This window comes from Hyperolius riggenbachi, chromosome 1, assembly GCF_040937935.1.
Source record: "Hyperolius riggenbachi isolate aHypRig1 chromosome 1, aHypRig1.pri, whole genome shotgun sequence".
In the NCBI taxonomy this organism is placed as follows: Eukaryota; Metazoa; Chordata; class Amphibia; order Anura; family Hyperoliidae; genus Hyperolius; species Hyperolius riggenbachi.
In genome coordinates this window covers 271,698,845-271,711,926 of record NC_090646.1, presented here as the reverse complement: position 1 = coordinate 271,711,926, position 13,082 = coordinate 271,698,845, and the positions used below count along the sequence as shown (strand labels likewise).

At 42.6% G+C, this 13,082-nt stretch overlaps 1 protein-coding gene across 3 annotated transcripts in view; it reads left to right on the top strand.

Moving 5' to 3' along the window:
• The window catches only part of LOC137506013 (tyrosine-protein phosphatase non-receptor type 9-like), a 122,950-nt gene that overhangs the window by 46,242 nt on the left and 63,626 nt on the right, over positions 1-13,082 (top strand). For all 3 annotated transcript variants that reach the window (XM_068233568.1, XM_068233569.1, XM_068233567.1), the window contains exons 8-11: positions 6,102-6,192; positions 9,273-9,342; positions 10,969-11,047; positions 12,325-12,475. In XM_068233568.1, coding sequence (XP_068089669.1) covers positions 6,102-6,192; positions 9,273-9,342; positions 10,969-11,047; positions 12,325-12,475 — 391 coding nt within the window. The remainder of the gene's footprint in view (positions 1-6,101; positions 6,193-9,272; positions 9,343-10,968; positions 11,048-12,324; positions 12,476-13,082) is intronic.

Genomic DNA, 13,082 nt, shown 5'->3' with positions numbered 1-13,082 from the left:
TGGATGGCTGTAACATATGCCTGGACAGAGATAGAAAGCCCTCCACTAGGTTTCTCACTGTCAATACCAAAATTGCCAGATTTAAAATAGACAACCCAACATTTAACTGTTGCATATAAAGGGCCATTGTCGCCCAAAGTTTGTGACATTTAATCATCGATCTGCTTTGCACATTTTTTTGGGGGGAGAAACAGGAATTTGATTGATGGCCCTATACTCTTCCACATTTAACGACTTTGGAGATGCTCTTATGTTCACATTGGACCGAAGAGAAGGAAAAAAAAGTTAATTTAAAATCATAGGTAAGGCCCAGAGACACGTCGGATTTCCGCGAACGACTGGTCGTTTGAACGTCCCGTCGTTCGCCCACTAAATCGGGCGTGTGTACAGACTGTCGTTCACTTGATAAGGGTGAGTTTGCTCAAACCCACCCTTATCAAGTGAACGACAGTCTGTACACACGCCCGATTTAGCGGGCGAACGACGGGACGTTCAAACGACCCGTCCGCGGAAATCCGACGTGTGTATGGGCCTGTAGCTGTCATGGAATATAGACAGTCATTGTCATTGACAGTCATTGAATATAGACAATAGGCCAGTACACCCTGCAATTTACAGCTTTCTAGCTAATTTTTTGGGGGCTCAATACTTGTCCGTAACCCCTTGTATGAGTTGGCGTTCGGCTGGTTTTCCACTTGATGGAATCATCACAATGTGGTAACAGGAGATTGCTTTTTGTTTCTTTTTACGGCCTTGACCGATTCAAAGAAAGGTTACATTTAGCTGTCTGTGATCTCTTGTTAAAGGGAACTTTAACTGAGAGGGATATGGATGTTGCCTTTTAAACAATACCAGTTGCCTGGCAGTCCTGCTGATCTTTTTGGTTGCAGTAGTGGCTGAATCACACACCTGAAACAAGCATGCAGCTAATCCAGTCTGACTTCAGTCAGAGCACCTGATCTGCATGCTTGTTGAGGGGCTGTGGTTACAAATATTAGAGACACAGGATCAGCAGGAGAGTCAGGCAACTGGTATTATTTTAAAAGGAAAAATCCATATCCTTCTCAGTTTAGGTTCTCTTTAAAGTGAATGGGAACCGCATTTAAAAAAATGACACGGATACTTACCCAAGGAGAGGGAAGGCTCTGGGTCCTATAGAGCCTTCCCACTCCTCTCCTGGTCCCCTCGTTCCAGTGCTGGCTCTCCCGGTAGCAGTATTTGACTAAATTAGTCAAATACTGCTTTACCCGGCTGAAGGAGGCTTCAGAAGTCTTCACGGAGCCCGAGTGCTCCTGAAGAAGGGTGGCCCTGTACTACGCCTGCGCAAGCACGCTCTCTTGCACGCTCACACCTGTGCAGTATGGAGCCGCACGTCTTTGGGAGGACACGGCTCCCGAAGACTTGCAAATACCCTTTCGGCGGGGGATTGAAATGGAGGAGAGCCAGCACAGGATAGAGGGCACCGAGAGAGGAGACTGAAGGCTCTATACGACCCAGAGCCTTCCCTCTCCTTCGGTAAGTATTTGCTTCATTTTTAAAAAAAAATGTGGTTCCCATTCACTTTAACCACTTGATGACCCACCCTTTACCCCCCCTTAAGGACCAGCGCTGTTTTTACTGATCTGTGCTGGGTGGGCTCTGCAGCCCCCAGCACAGATCAGGTAGCAGGCAGAGAGATCAGATTGCCCCCCTTTTTTCCCCCCTATGGGGATGATGTGCTGGGGGGGTCTGATCTCTTCTGCCTGCTGGGTGTTGCGGGGGGGGCACCTCAAAGCCCCCCTCCGTGGCGAAATTCCCCCCTCCCTCTCCTACCTGCTGCCCCCCCCCCCCCCCCGGCGATCGAGGCTGCACAGGACGCTATCCGTCCTGTGCAGCCAGTGACAGGACGTCCCCTGTCACATGGAGGCGATCCCCGGCCGCTGATTGGCCGGGGATCGCCGATCTGCCTTACGGCGCTGCTGCGCAGCAGCGCCGTACAAATGTAAACAAAGCGGATTATTTCCGCTTGTGTTTACATTTAGCCTGCGAGCCGCCATCGGCGGCCCGCAGGCTATTCACGGAGCCCCCCGCCGTGAATTGACAGGAAGCAGCTGCTCGCGCGAGCGGCTGCTTCCTGATTAATTAGCCTGCAGCTGGCGACGCAGTACTGCGTCGCTGGTCCTGCAGCTGCCACTTTGCCGACGCACGGTATAAGCGTGCGGTCGGCAAGTGGTTAAAGGATCACAGCTAAAACCTCTTACCCACTAGAGGGAACTCGGCCGAGGTTATGTTCATTCTTGCCATTAGCTTTTGTGAACTATTTCAAATTTGCTTATAATATGGATTGAAAGGCTGCTGAAAACCTTTCTGCTATTGAAAATAGTGCATCCTGGAACATTTATGGGCTTTCAGAATGTAACTGATTTGCACCCCTACGTTATTAAAAAAAAAAAAAAAATATATATATATATATATATATATATATATATATATATATATATATATATATATATATATATATATATATATATATATATATATATATATATATATATATATATATATATATATATACACACAAGGAAAGGGCAGCGTCTGACGTCTTTACAGATAATGGAGTTGTCCTTGTAGCTGTGATGAAAATGATGCTTCACTTTGGTGATCTCCAGACTCATTAAAATGGGTGAGTCAGCAAGCTGGCTTGAGAGCATTTGAAGCTTTTAAGGTAGGCATACACTGCATAATATTTTTATTATGTTAGACACTATATTAAATGTAAACATTTGACAATCATAAAAATAAGTTTAAACTATGGCATAATTAATGCTATAATCGAAATTGAATATTACTCATGTCTTTTAATATTGTCTAATCTGTATAGAACTGTAATGCAAAATTGAAAAATGTGAAATACAGGTGTATGCATACATATCAGATGTACATTGTCCCAGAGTAAAATGCACTATAAAAGAATTGTGTCCTATGTCGCAGTGGAAAGTAAAAATGACAGATCTGACTGGTTTTGGTCCACTCCATCTCCTTATGGGGTATTTCCTTTATTCTTTGCAAATACGCTCCCTAGAAAGGATTTGCTTGCACACTATTCTGGCAATTGAAAACCCGGATTATCCCTTGGGAAGAGATGGATAAGTCGAAAATCAGTCAGAGCTGTCAGCATTTTACTAAATACTGTTAGTGACCGCTACACAGAAAAATAATACATTTTACAATGCATTTTACTATAAGACAAATAGATCTCTTAAAGAGAACCAAAGAGACGAAGAACCCTCATGTATTTTACCATATATATAAATGGGAACATGACAGTAAGCACCTACTCTGCTCTTTGTTTCATTCTTCTCTGCTAAATCTGCCTGTTATCAGCTCTGATAAGAATCCCCGACTGAGCATTCTTTCTTGCTTTGCCCGGGAATGTTATAGCGGAGTCAGTCCTCTGTGATGTCTTTTTAAGCCCAAGTCTGCCCCCTCGTGGCTCTGATATCCTCCTAGCAGGAAGAGCAGAGCCACAAGGGGGCAGACTTGGGCTTGTAAAGACATCACAGAAGACTGACTCAGCTATAACACTGTCATGTTCCCATTGATCTATAATTCTTTATGGTAAAATACATGAGAGTGCATCGTCTCTGCTTCTCTTTAAAAGGATACATGAGGTGAATCCATAATAGCAGCTTTACTTACCTGGGGCTTATTCCAAGCCCTAGAAGCCTATGTGTCCTTCACCGCAGCTCTGCTCTCTCAGCCAGTCTCCTGAGGTCCCCTCCGTAGGTCAGCAGTCTCTGCGCATGTGTGAGCGCACTGGTGCACAGTTTGTGTTTGCTCTCCCGTGGCCAGGAGCATTCTGTGCAGGTACAGAAGTACTGCACCTGTGCTGAGCTTCTCCTGGCCACGGGAGTGCATGCGCAGAAGCCGCCGACCCAGCTTTTGTAAAGTACAATACTGTACTGTGTAATTGCCATGTTCACAGCTTTTTCCTTCTTAGCAACCTGTCTCGAGGCACTCCGGTCATGTCAGCTCTGCTTCAGCTTTCTCCTCTCCCAGTGCTTAGATGGGTTATGCTATTTCAGTAGACCCCAAACTGAGAAATGCTTGCTTTGCTTGTGTGCATTATTTTGAATTATATTATCACGAAGTTGAAATCCTCCATGTAAGGGTTTTAATATTCTCCAAAAAGTGACCAAGGAAGCACATAAGGCTGCAGGCTAAGTTTCATTATGAAGGTTACAGACTGACTCAAGGCTCTGTAAACATTATTGAACAGTTGGGCAAGGATTTTTGAAAGTATGTGCTCTGAACTGACAAGGCAAAGACCGTTACTTTACCACAGCACAAACAACTTGATACCAGTTGTAAAACTTGGGGGTGGAATAATACCTTTTGGGGCATCTTTGCTGCATCTAGGCCTGGGGACAGCTTTGCGTAATTAGAATCTCAATGGAATGTGGATTTTTCAACATGACAGACCCAAAACAGTCAACTAATTCTAAGAAGTTCCAGAAGGGCTAAATCCCACTGAGATTTGACACAAATTTTGCAAAAACTGCTACAGCAATCCTCCACAAGGTAACTCTTCTTCATAATGCAGCTTAGTGCCTCTGACATGCTTCTTTCATCAGGCAGTCCTCTCCTTCCACGTGACATGCACAGTGGAAGGCATGCTGCTGCCCATTGCATGGATGTAGAGGATTAAAGCACTGCCTGCTCCTGGAAGCACTTAATGCTGTGTCACTCTTCTAGATTTAGGGATGGAGAAGAGGGGAAGGGTTGTGTACTTAGCAGGAGAGGCACTCCTGCATAACACCACTACCACTCAGGCCATCTCACTGGCTCTCCACCGCCAATTACCCGCCTCTTCCTCCTCCTCTCAGTGCTCTGTGTTCTCAGAGGGAGAGCACAGAGCTGTGTGTGCAGCGTCATGACCCCGGGGTCGCTGCCATTTTTAAAAAAATTATTTTTACAGAAGTGAAACTCCTTCCTGGCAGACAAACAGAGCGACATGGACAGCGAGAATCTGTCCAATAGTCTCGGGGAGGAAAACTGCTTCTGGTAAGAATATTTATTTCTAAGTACTGTTCTGCCTCGGGTTCTCTTTAACCCACTTCCGACTGCCTAACTCTGATTGTCGGTGGGAGGGTGGCAGCTACAGGACTGCCTAACGCCAATTGGTGTCAGGTCCTTTAGGCGGATATTAGTGGGGAATGCGCACACAGATGCGTGCTCATCCCCGCTGAATTATGGAGCTCCGCTCCGTAAACAGCCTGCCAGCCCCCTATTAAGGGGGGAAAAAAACATGGTTATTGCTTTTGTACAGCGCTGCGATCTAGTGCAGCGCTGTACTGGGGACAGCCCTGTCACTTGACTGTCCCCTGCAGTGGCTTACCATCAGATCCCTCTCATAGGCTGATGCCTATGAGAGGTGATTGCCGTACCGGATCTCGGAGGGAGGGAGGGAGGAAAATAATTAAAAAAAACAATTTACTAAAAAAAATACTTTTAAAATTAATAAAAAAAAAAAAACTAGCACATCAGCAGCAACCAGATGCCACCAAGAGAAAGCTCTGTTGGTGGGCAGAAAAGGAAGTAAGATTCACTGGGCTGCTAAATTGTATGGCCGAGTAATAAACTATTAAAGCTGCAGTTTGCTGAATTTCTCTAGGGGGGTGTAAGCCTTTGGTACTCAAGTGGTTAAAGGATACCTGAAGTGAGCGAGATCTGGAGACTGACATTTTTATTTCCTTTTAAACAATGCAAATTGCCTGGTTGTCCTGCTGATCCTTTGCCTCTGATACCTTTAGCTGTAGACCCTAAACAAGCCTGCAGATCAGGTGTTTGACTGGATTAGCCACATGCTTGTTTCAGACACTACTGATGCATGAAAGATCAGCCGGTCACCAGGTAACTGGCAAAATAAATATGGCCGCCTCCATACCTCTCTCACTTAGTTTCTTTAACTACTGATACATTCCATAAAGTCTTGTATGGTGAATAAAAATATTTATTAATGTAGCGTTTTATCTATTTGTATTGCTAATGATCTTGAGAAATTTAATTTTGTTTTGATACAAGTTACACAAGCTTTTAATGTTTTGTTCTCTTGCCCACAGAAAGCCTTACAATCAAGCAAAGAATAGATATAGTGATGTTCTGTGCCTGGACCAGTCACGAGTCAAGTTAGGTCTTGTTGGAACTGATGAGGTAAGCTCATAGTAGTAAAGTGAGTATTGTGTGCTATTGGAATGTTCCATACTCAATTACAGCTTGAATCTGCTGATCTCTGAGATTTCTAGTTTTAATTATGCATACACACCAGAATCATTTATTCAGTTTATACTTACTATGTGTACTTCACAAGCAACCTGTGGAAATTTCAGTTTGAGTACTTGTTCTTGATGTGAACTGTAATTTGAAACCACGCTTGTATAGCATTTCACACATTTAATGCATTATGTAAAGTAGCCACAAGGTGGCAATATATACAAATACTTCAAAATCCAAAACCAGTAAAAATTTCCATGTAGCCCTATGAAAAATAGTAAGTAAAAGGTTATTAATTAGTATTTATATGGAGCTGACCTCTTCCACAGTCTAAAGAGGTATATTGTTTTGTTACTACGTGTCCCTCAGGGGAGCTTACAATCTAATCCCTATCATAGTAATAGATCCTTTGTAGTCTAGAGCCAATTTAGAGGGAATTCATTTAACTTATCTGTATGTTTTTGGGATGTGGGAGGAAACCGAAATGGCTGGGGAAAAACTCCATACAGAGAGTGCCCTGGCTGGGATTTGAAACTGGGACCCAGCACTGCAAGGCGAAAGTGCCAAGCACTACAGTTCCAAACGTTTCAATATATTTGCAATGTTTACTACTTTATTAATGTATTGTTATAACATGCCATGTACTGAAATGTTTCCCCATATGTTGCTAAAAGGTTGATTGCTGTTTTGTACCTACTCCTTCTGGGGTATCTTAGTGTTTTGTTTTTGTGCACATTTTAGGATTGTTTTTTTCTCCAATGCATTTGCACTGGCTGTGTCAGGGAAAGTGATTTAATTGGATGTTATTGAATAATCACACGGAAAATCAGGATGAGTTTGTGTGCTGGTTTTTTTTTTTTTCTGTTGATTATCAACACAATGAAACCATCCATGCAGCATCCCATTTGTTTGCATGTTAGAAATAATCTCATTGCGCTAGTGCAATTTTCTTTGTAAAGAAAATAACTTTGCAATCTGCAAAACCCATGCACCCAGAAAATCACATCACATCATGTGCATTGACAGCTAACCCTAATTCTTTGTGGAGATCACTGCAGATTGTTGTCATTATGAGACTGACTTGTAGCAGCAGACCTAGCCAAAAAGAGTACCGTATTTTTTGGACTATAAGACGCTCCTGACCATAATATGCACCTAGGTTTAGAGGACAAAAACCAGAGGAAAAATATATACTAAACCTGGTGCATCCATGGTGAAAGGGCATCTTGTGGATTATGCCCCCTTTGTACCTCAAAACCCCTTGTACCTCTTGTCTACCTGTGTCCTCCTCGATGCCCCTTTGTGTCCCCGTGTCCTCCGTTTGTTCCCCCGTTCCCCTGTGCCCTCCTCTGCATCGACACAGTACAGGGAGTCCCTGACATTGTGGCAGGTTGGAGGTTTGTATTGGCAGGCGTTCACAAGTCAGGAACTCCCTGCATTTGGACTATAACACGTAGTGATTCCATCCCCCCCCCCCCCCCCCCCACCCACACACACACACACACACACTTTTGAGGGAGAAAAAGGGAGTCCAAAAAATACAGTGGTTACTTACTCAGCAGATGGAAAGGAGAGACTGTCTGATACCTCATCCCAGTTTCACTCTGTCTAGTTTGTGTAGATGACAATGGGGTGGGGTAGGGGAGTAGTCTGGTCAGCTTTCTATCCAGTAAAATGATATTGTCATCTCAACAGGAAATAACCATATTTGTTACTCCTATAAGACCAATCTTCCTGTGGAGCCCTAACCTCTCCAGCCAGCATGCTGTGAATTTCCCCCTCTTTCTGTCTTATCTCCTGGCTTGTATCTTCACAGGCGCCCCCTCTCCTGCTATTATTGGTCTGAAAAATGGGATGTAAAAGGCCTGAAATCCATTGCTACACAATTGACTCGCGTTACTTTTTTTTAACTACCTCCTGGCAGTGTCCACCCATTGCATATTATTGTATTGATCATTTATTTATGTCTGCTATTACAGAACTCTTTATCGGTCACAGTGTTACAATGCATACAATCAAATGTCTTGTAGATTAAAGAGAATCTGTACTCTAAAATTCTTACAATAAAAAGCATACCATTCTATTCATTATGTTCTCCTGTGCCCCTCTGTGCTGTTTCTGCCACTCTCTGCTGCAAACCTGGCTTGTAATTACCAGTTTTAGGCAGTGTTTACAAACAAAAGACATGGCTGCTAAAAGCTTGTGATAGGCTCAAGTAAGCAGAGTGTGTGAGTCACACAGAGCTTACAGGGGGCCTGGAGAGGGTGTGTATAGCTTCTATCCAATCACAAGCAGCACAGCACATTCCAGCCAGACTGTCTGAGCCAGACAGACCCGACAGAGGAGAGAAGATTGGATCATATAACAGAGATAACACAGCCACTGTGCAAGTAGGAAAGGCTGCAGTAAGCCAGACCACATTAGAACAGGCATAGGAACTTATAGGATAGAAAAAATAAGGATGCAAATTTTGTTAGTCTCTTTAAGGTGAAAAGGTACCTAAGGGGCTTAGCACACTGCCATGTTGCTGATCGGATTTCAGTAGTGCACCATAGCATGCCATATGCAAGGACATCATACAGTGCATGGACAGCACTGTCTGATTGGCACATTGATGTGCTGTGCAGCAGTGTGTTCTGACAAATGCACTGCTGCATGCATTTGGGACTTTATGCAGAGCTATCTCACTTTATATAGTTAAATGGAAGAAGTGCTGCAAGGAGAGCAACACAGGTGCCATGCTTTTGTGTATAATGCATGGTCACCTGTGTTGCTGAACGAAGTGCATTGTGTTCAGCCCCAAGTGATGCTCTAACTCTATATGAGTTAGGTGGATTCCAGCTCCTGACGTATGGCTGTGATGGCAACAAGCCTCCAGCTTTGCTAAACTCAAGTCATTAGTGACTGTACTATCAGCTGAAAGTATTTGGCAAGAAGTAATACAAATCATGCAAAGCAAATGACTTTTCCGACATGCCTATGAACCCTTGTAACTCATGTCTTGTATCCTGATTCCGTAGACCACCGATTACATAAACGCTAGTTTTATGGATGGATATAAAAGAAAGAATGCCTACATCGCAACACAAGGTAAGAGGAAATTGAGTTTGCTGATGGACCAATGCTTACATCTTTTGTCTCTTTTTGTAAATCAAATGGTTCCTGTGTTTGTAAGACTTCCATGCATAGAAAGCATCATTACATTTGACACATCCAAAGACAAAAATAAGGTAGGTAGCTTTAGTTGTCTTAGAAGATATTTCATCTCTCTTAAGGTGGCTACACACCATACAATTTTTTAAATATCTGTTCAATTAAAGAATTACAATACATTTTTCTGACTAATTGTAACATTTCAAAAATATGACCAATGTACCACTCATGCATGTTAAATTTTTCCCCAGTTAGGATAAAAATGATTTGAAACTGACAAAATTGCTAGATTGTGTAGATTAATAAATTCACAATCTAAAGCCGCATCTACACGAGTAGATGCGGCCGCGATGCTCCTTATCAAGATAAGATCCGACAGGACGGATCTCCGCACCGCCGATTCCCTGCTCGATCACCGCGAGGGGACAATGGCAGGGAATCGTTTGGGAGATAAGCGGCGCTGGCGGGGACGAGCGGGGAATCGAATGCGGCGAGCGGGGACGCGGCGGGCACGCGGAAAAGGCGATCCGGCGGCTAATCGAGCCGCCGGATCGCTGCAATGTCCCATGGTGTAGATGGGGCTTAACACACACCATACAATCTTTAGAAAGTTGCCAGAAAAATATCTGGCATTCCGGATTGATAAAAATCAAAGAAAACAGGATCAAATTTTTCAGTCAAATGAAAATAAAGCTTTCGATTTTGGGAGATCCGATCGGTTTTATCGAATTACTGTAAAATCTGATCATTTTATTGTATCGTGTGTGGGGCCACCTTTACAGAGCAACATGTTTAGTTGTAATGGGGTGAAGGAAATACTTATATGTACAGGTGAGCTGTGGACTCCAGCCAAAAGCAGTTGCTTTGTGACAAGAGCAGACCTAACCTTTCTAGAATACAAGAAATGGTAGTTGAAGCTGCCTTATTTTTTTCTGTGGCGGTACCATGACGTGGATAAATGAGCTAACAGTTCAGAGATCTGAAGAGCTGGGGCTTTGGCTACATTCACATTACACACAATAGTGAACTATTTTTTGCAGTGGAAAGGGAAATGGACATATCCTACATGGATAGACACAACAGATTGTACAAAGGATCAGCTGTGACTGTCTACAATGTTGCTACATTGTAGTGTGGACCCAGTTTTTACATCCAGTGCAATAACTGCCTCTGGCCACTAGGTGATGCTGCTGAGTTGAAGGCAGGAGGCATCTATATTTACAGCATTTCAGTGTTGATGTGGTTGGTGGTGGTCTTTCTCCTGCAACCTAGACCCAGTGGCCGTTGCGATGGATATTGTGGCAGGCACTATGAAAGTTTTGGATTTGCAGTAGTCAGGATGTGTCAAGGCGTTTATCGGGAAGGAGAATGGTTAATCTGTCACCTTTATCACCTGATATGCTGGCACTGTACAGGGAGGATCATGGTACTTAGCAGGGTTTCAGTTCACATCTGCATTAGATGCTACTTGTTTTGTGACCTTTTGTGTTTTTGTTATTAAACAATATGTTAAAATGATAATGCATGCCAAACTAAATTATGACTTTTCTTTTTTTAAACTAGGACCCTTGCCTAAAACATTTGATGACTTTTGGCGCATGATTTGGGAACAGAGGGTTTTAATAATTGTCATGACAACAAGGTAAATTTACAAAGTCATATCAAATCCATTAATTAAAATGACCGTTATAAAGACCACAAAAGACACACAAAAAATGAAATGCCTAGAGAGAATGGATACCTTGAGGAAGCAGTGCTGCTTCATATAGTTGGCTCCATTAGAAGCATCAGTCTGTGAAATAAAGTTGTCTTACATGGTGTACAATAAATTACTTCGAGATGAGGAACTGGAAACTTGATTCAGTAGTGATTTACTACCTTGTAGCACTCAGGGCTGGTGCACACCGAGCGGCTTTTTCAGCGTTTCTGCAGCCGCTTGCGGCTGCGGATCCGCTTGGTCAATGTATCTCAATGGGCTGGTGCACACCAGAGTGGGAGGCGTTTTGCAGAAACAAATTCTCCCGGGGTGAGGCATTTTTTGGATTTCGGATGCGTTTCTGCCTCAATGTTAAGGATAGGAAAAACGCAAACCGCTCTGAAAAACGCCTGTTCAGAGCGGTTTTGCCGGCGTTTTTGTTACAGAATCTGTTCAGTAACAGCTTTACTGTAACAATATATGAAATCTACTACACCAAAACCGCTACACAAAACCGCAAAACGCTAGGTGAAACGCTACAGAAAAATAAGAAAAAGCGTTTCAAAATCTGCTAGGATTTTGTGGATCTGCTAGCGGGTTTTGGTGTGCACCGGGCCTTAGTCTTGGTCCGATTTTGTTTGCAGTCCATGCATGGAAGAAATGTGAACAGCCAGTTGCATTTTTTTCAGACACTGCACACATTTACATTGAGCTACTGTGGACAAACAAAAGCATTTTCCATTCAAATACATGTGGTGTCCGACAACGTATGCAAAAATACTTGCGTGGTTTCCATACATACAAGTGTGAACCTTGCCTTACCAATCATAATTAGAAATTTAAAGGACAACTTTGGTGGGAAGTATATGGAGGCTGCCATATTTATTTCCCTTTAAACAATACCAGTTGCCTTGAAGCCCTGCTGATCTATTTGGCTGCAGTAGTGTTTGAATAACACCAGAAACCAGCATGCAGATAATGTCAGTTCTGACAAAGTCAGAAACACCTGATCTGCTGCATGCTTGTTCAGGGTCTATGACTACAAGGATTTGAGAATGAGAATTAACAGTTTTTACACTTTTGCAGCTATTGTGCAATTAGTTATTTGAAAAACTGTAAAAGTGAAATAAACTCTTGTGTCTACTGGTTTTGGTGGTTGGTAGCACTACGCTTCAGCGCATGTATCTTGACTTTATATTTTTTTTCTCTGCTAAATAATCAAGAGTCATAGAAAGAGGCCGAATCAAGTGTGGTCAGTATTGGCCGCTTGAAGCTGGAAGAAGTGAAGACTCTGGACACTTCATAATCAGGAACATTCATATAGATCTCTTTCAAGACTTCAAATTAACTCACATGGATCTATATAATAAACAGGTGTGTGAACTAGTATTTTTTTTTTCTGTGTTTTAATCATGGAAATGTAGACAATTACAAAATATATTTTATCGTATTCGTAAGTTCAAGAAATGCCTTAATTATTATAATCTTATTTAGCTACAGTGTAGTAGAGACCAGATAACAATAAGGCCTAGTTGAAGGGACCCAGAGATTTTAATAAATGTAGACCTAAACTTTTGTAAACAAAAATAAATTTAAAAAAAAAATCTAATTTGACAAAGATTACAAACATTTAAAATTTCAGTGCCTCCCAGTATATTTTCAGTCTAATTTATCGGTCAGGTATTAATGTGGGAAAGTCTGTTCATTTCCCATGTTATTTGATAAGAGTGTTCTAGAATCACGTTGCACTGCAGTAAGTACAAAGCTAGCTCTGGCAGCAGCAGGATTGATATTGCATCTCATTCTTGCTGGAATCTGAGCTAATTACACCTGAAGCAGTGTGTAGTGCAGGTAAATGATCAGTATCCTGCAGATATCAATTGATCTTAGTGTATGACCAGCTTACAGAGTTATTGTAGATTACCCAGAGATCTGTGCTGAAAGTATGGAGCTGCCTGCAGAGGGGCAGAATCATCATCTG